Here is a 3,611-nt window from a genome sequence, read left to right on the forward strand (position 1 = left end):
ACACCCAAAGCCAATATACCATTCTGTAATAAAATTTCTGTTTAATGTAAAAAAAATATATTATTGTCAAAATCATTAACTAAATTACAACAAAGGCGGAACTTAGAAAATTTAACTCTAATTATTAGAATACAAGCATATATATTTAGTAAAAATTCAATTAAATTTCAATATATGTTATAATTTTTTTTTTAATTATGGAGATGTATAAGTATTTTTGGATTAATTAAGTGCAGATCCGTCCCTGATTGTAATCTTAATTAGATTGAAGGTGTGTAACATACAAATTTATACAAATTTTTTCAATTTACTAATCAGCCCGCACTTTTGTACGTGTACCGATTCGTTTAGGTTAATTTGCACTTCATTTAGATTAAATTGAATAAGTATACTTTCTTTATATAAATGTAAACATAGTGTTATGGAATAAATGAATAGATATGTATATATATAAGTAAAATAAAACACTGTTATTGAGTTTTAAATTGTCTAATGTAATATAATAAAGAAATAAATGTTCAGCTTGTCAGTAGATGTTGGTAGTAACAGGCATATTGATATATCTGAAAAAAAAAAATCAAGAAATTAACAAAGAAATGTTCAACTAATAATTATTCCAAAAAAAGAATAGCCAACTAATTTCCACTCATGAGATCAAGCATAATTAAAGAGGCATTGATTCATGTGGACATTACATTAATTATGTCCATCATTGGAAAATTTATCTTTTTAATTAGTCATTATTAACAAATATAATCCAATGTTGCATCTTTTTTTTTCCTTTCGCCTACCACTAAGTCTAAGGCCTTACTTCTAGAGTGCAATGCACAGTTACCTACACGGCTCCTTTATCTCCTTTCGGCTATCCAATAAGCCGTTGTTTCTAACATCCATTATTAATTTATTACAGTGGACAGTTAATGAAAGCCCTTATTTCAGCCTTATCCGCTCACTTTCCAACTGAAAATGTCATGGGGTTTTGCAATATTTAATGCTTTTAAGGATAGCGATTGAAGAACATGTCAGATTTAGCTCACAAACTAGCTCACCTTCATGCCTATATATACAACCACACATGTTGCATGCCAATTCACCAAACACAATAAACTCATCCCACTGTATAATTTCTTCTGGTTTGAAGATCAGAAATCAAAACAAGAAAGGGATGGAGAAGTTTTTAGTCACTATTTCCCTGATGTTGGTAGCTTTACTATCTGTAGGTTTCAATTTAGCTCAAGCTGACCATCAGATCCTTTTCCAGGTATAAAATTGAAAAAAATAATGAAACAGTACCTGCTCTTTAATTACTTGAGTAAACATATTTTACTTTCTCAGTAATAGTTCTACTTTGTTCATTGCCTTTTTTCTTGAATATGAATATTTTTTTAAAGTATTATGGTATAAGATTTTATATGCACTACTACTACTTAGATGCAAACAAGATATATATGTTGAAGTTGGTGCTTAATTAATTGCATCTTTATGCATGATATACATGCACACTAATTCTTATAATGAGAGGTTATATTTTCTTTGTTAGGGTTTCAACTGGGAGTCATGGAGGAAGCAAGGAGGATGGTACAACTTCCTAAAGGGCCAAGTCGATGACATTGCCAGTAGCGGTGTCACGCACGTTTGGCTTCCACCACCTTCACATTCTGTTTCGCCGCAAGGTTAATAACTACTAATTATCACTGCTAGAAGTACATAAGATAATTTGTTTTTTTTTTTGGAGTAACTATATATATATGATAAATGGTTAATTTGCACAATGTTGCTAATTACTAGATTTGACAAAATAAAGGAGCAAGAACCACTTAGTTTATCAACGAACTGTTTTTTTTGTCATGAACAACTTGTAATATCCACAACCCTATTTAATAGGTTACATGCCAGGACGGCTGTATGACCTAAACTCCTCAAAATATGGCACCGAGGCAGAGCTGAAGGCACTGATCAGTGCCTTCCATGCAAAGGGCATACAATGTGTGGCTGACATTGTGATCAACCACCGTTGCGCTGACTACAAGGACAGCCGAGGCATCTACTGTATTTTTGAAGGTGGCACATCTGACGCACGCCTTGACTGGGGCCCGGATATGATCTGTCGTGATGACACCCAGTACTCAGATGGCACTGGTAATCCTGATACAGGAGCTGATTTTGGAGCTGCTCCTGATATTGACCATCTTAACTCTCGGGTCCAGCACGAGCTCTCCGATTGGTAATTTAAAATTTTGCACGGTCTTCATATAAATGTTCAAAAATCTGTCTAGATTTGGAAGCATATACTATTTTACGTAAGTATGTAAACATCCATGGGATATTTTAGGTTGAACTGGCTGAAGACTGATGTTGGTTTTAACGGTTGGCGCCTTGACTTTGCAAAGGGATATTCAGCCAGTGTTGCCAAGATTTATGTTCAAAACACCTCTCCAAGTTTTGTTGTGGCAGAGATCTGGAGTTCACTATCATACAACGGCGACGGCAAACCTTCTAGCAACCAAGATCAAGACAGGCAAGAGCTGGTGAACTGGGCCCAGGCCGTCGGTGGTCCGGCAACAGCATTTGATTTTACTACAAAGGGGGTGCTCCAGTCAGCGGTACAAGGAGAGCTATGGCGGATGCGGGATGGAAATGGCAAAGCACCGGGCATGCTCGGTTGGTGGCCAGAGAAGTCGGTCACGTTTATTGATAACCATGACACTGGATCTACACAGAACTCGTGGCCCTTTCCATCGGATAAAGTCATGCAAGGCTATGCTTATATCTTGACTCACCCGGGAATACCTTCCATTGTAAGTACATTCTTAATTGAAATTCAATTGCTTTCTGTTGAAAGATATTTTGAAAGAAAGGATTACCCAACTCACTATATAATACTGTATTCGGTTTCTTGGCTGTCTTTTGATGTGTAGTTCTATGATCATTTGTTCGACTGGGGACTAAAAGGACCGATTTCGGAATTAGCTGCTGTCAGATCGCGAAATGGCATCCATTCTGGTAGCACACTGCGCATCCTGGTTGCCGATGCGGATCTCTATTTGGCAGTGATTGATGAGAAAGTGATTACAAAGCTCGGACCGAGATTTGATGTCGGCAATCTAATTCCGTCGGATTTCCATGCCGTTGCACACGGCAACAATTACTGCATTTGGGAGAAGAATCATAATTAATACTGGTTTTTCTTGAAATATTGAATGAGCAGGCTTTTTTGTACTTGCCCTGCAAATTGAACAATTTATATTAATTGCTGTATTGCTTTAATAAGTGGTAGAAGTTTCCTATATATTTTGAGTGTACCAGTTTTGAACTACAGTAATGAAATAATATTTAATTGCTGGCTTATATATTAATTTCCTTGCAACAACAAAAGACAACTTATCTGCAATCTTAAGAATATTTCGTTGAAACAAATTATCTCCATAGTTTCTTGAAGAAAGTAAACAAATAAAGAGGCCCATTGGTAGGCATCAACAGTTTCACAGGCCATCAAGCCCAAAGGCCCAGATTAAATTAGTTAGGAGAGGAATTGGGTTGGAATTTGACTACCGAGCAGAATTATCTGTTTGATTTTTACGCAAAAAAAATTATATGTATGTGGACTATAT

The 3,611-nt window shown here is 35.9% G+C and overlaps 1 protein-coding gene across 1 annotated transcript; it reads left to right on the forward strand.

Annotated features, from left to right (window-relative positions):
* Positions 1-870: 870 nt before the first annotated feature.
* Positions 871-3,375, forward strand: LOC144552771 (alpha-amylase isozyme 3B-like). Its single transcript, XM_078300761.1, has 5 exons — positions 871-1,261; positions 1,541-1,673; positions 1,885-2,224; positions 2,333-2,798; positions 2,919-3,375. Exons 1-5 carry the CDS (start codon positions 992-994, stop codon positions 3,174-3,176), a joined length of 1,467 nt encoding a protein of 488 aa, XP_078156887.1. The 5' UTR covers positions 871-991; the 3' UTR covers positions 3,177-3,375.
* Positions 3,376-3,611: the final 236 nt, after the last annotated feature.

Source organism: Carex rostrata, chromosome 4 (genome assembly GCF_964058835.1).
Source record: "Carex rostrata chromosome 4, lpCarRost1.2, whole genome shotgun sequence".
NCBI lineage: Eukaryota > Viridiplantae > Streptophyta > Magnoliopsida > Poales > Cyperaceae > Carex > Carex rostrata.

Bases quoted from the DNA above. Each gene is read 5' to 3' on its own strand.
- LOC144552771 (XM_078300761.1), top strand. From the start codon at position 992: ATGCTTTTAAGGATAGCGATTGAAGAACATGTCAGATTTAGCTCACAA. The intron at 1,262-1,540 runs GTATAAAATTGA...TTTCTTTGTTAG, and splicing joins ACCATCAGATCCTTTTCCAG to GGTTTCAACTGGGAGTCATG. The intron at 1,674-1,884 runs GTTAATAACTAC...CCTATTTAATAG, and splicing joins ACATTCTGTTTCGCCGCAAG to GTTACATGCCAGGACGGCTG.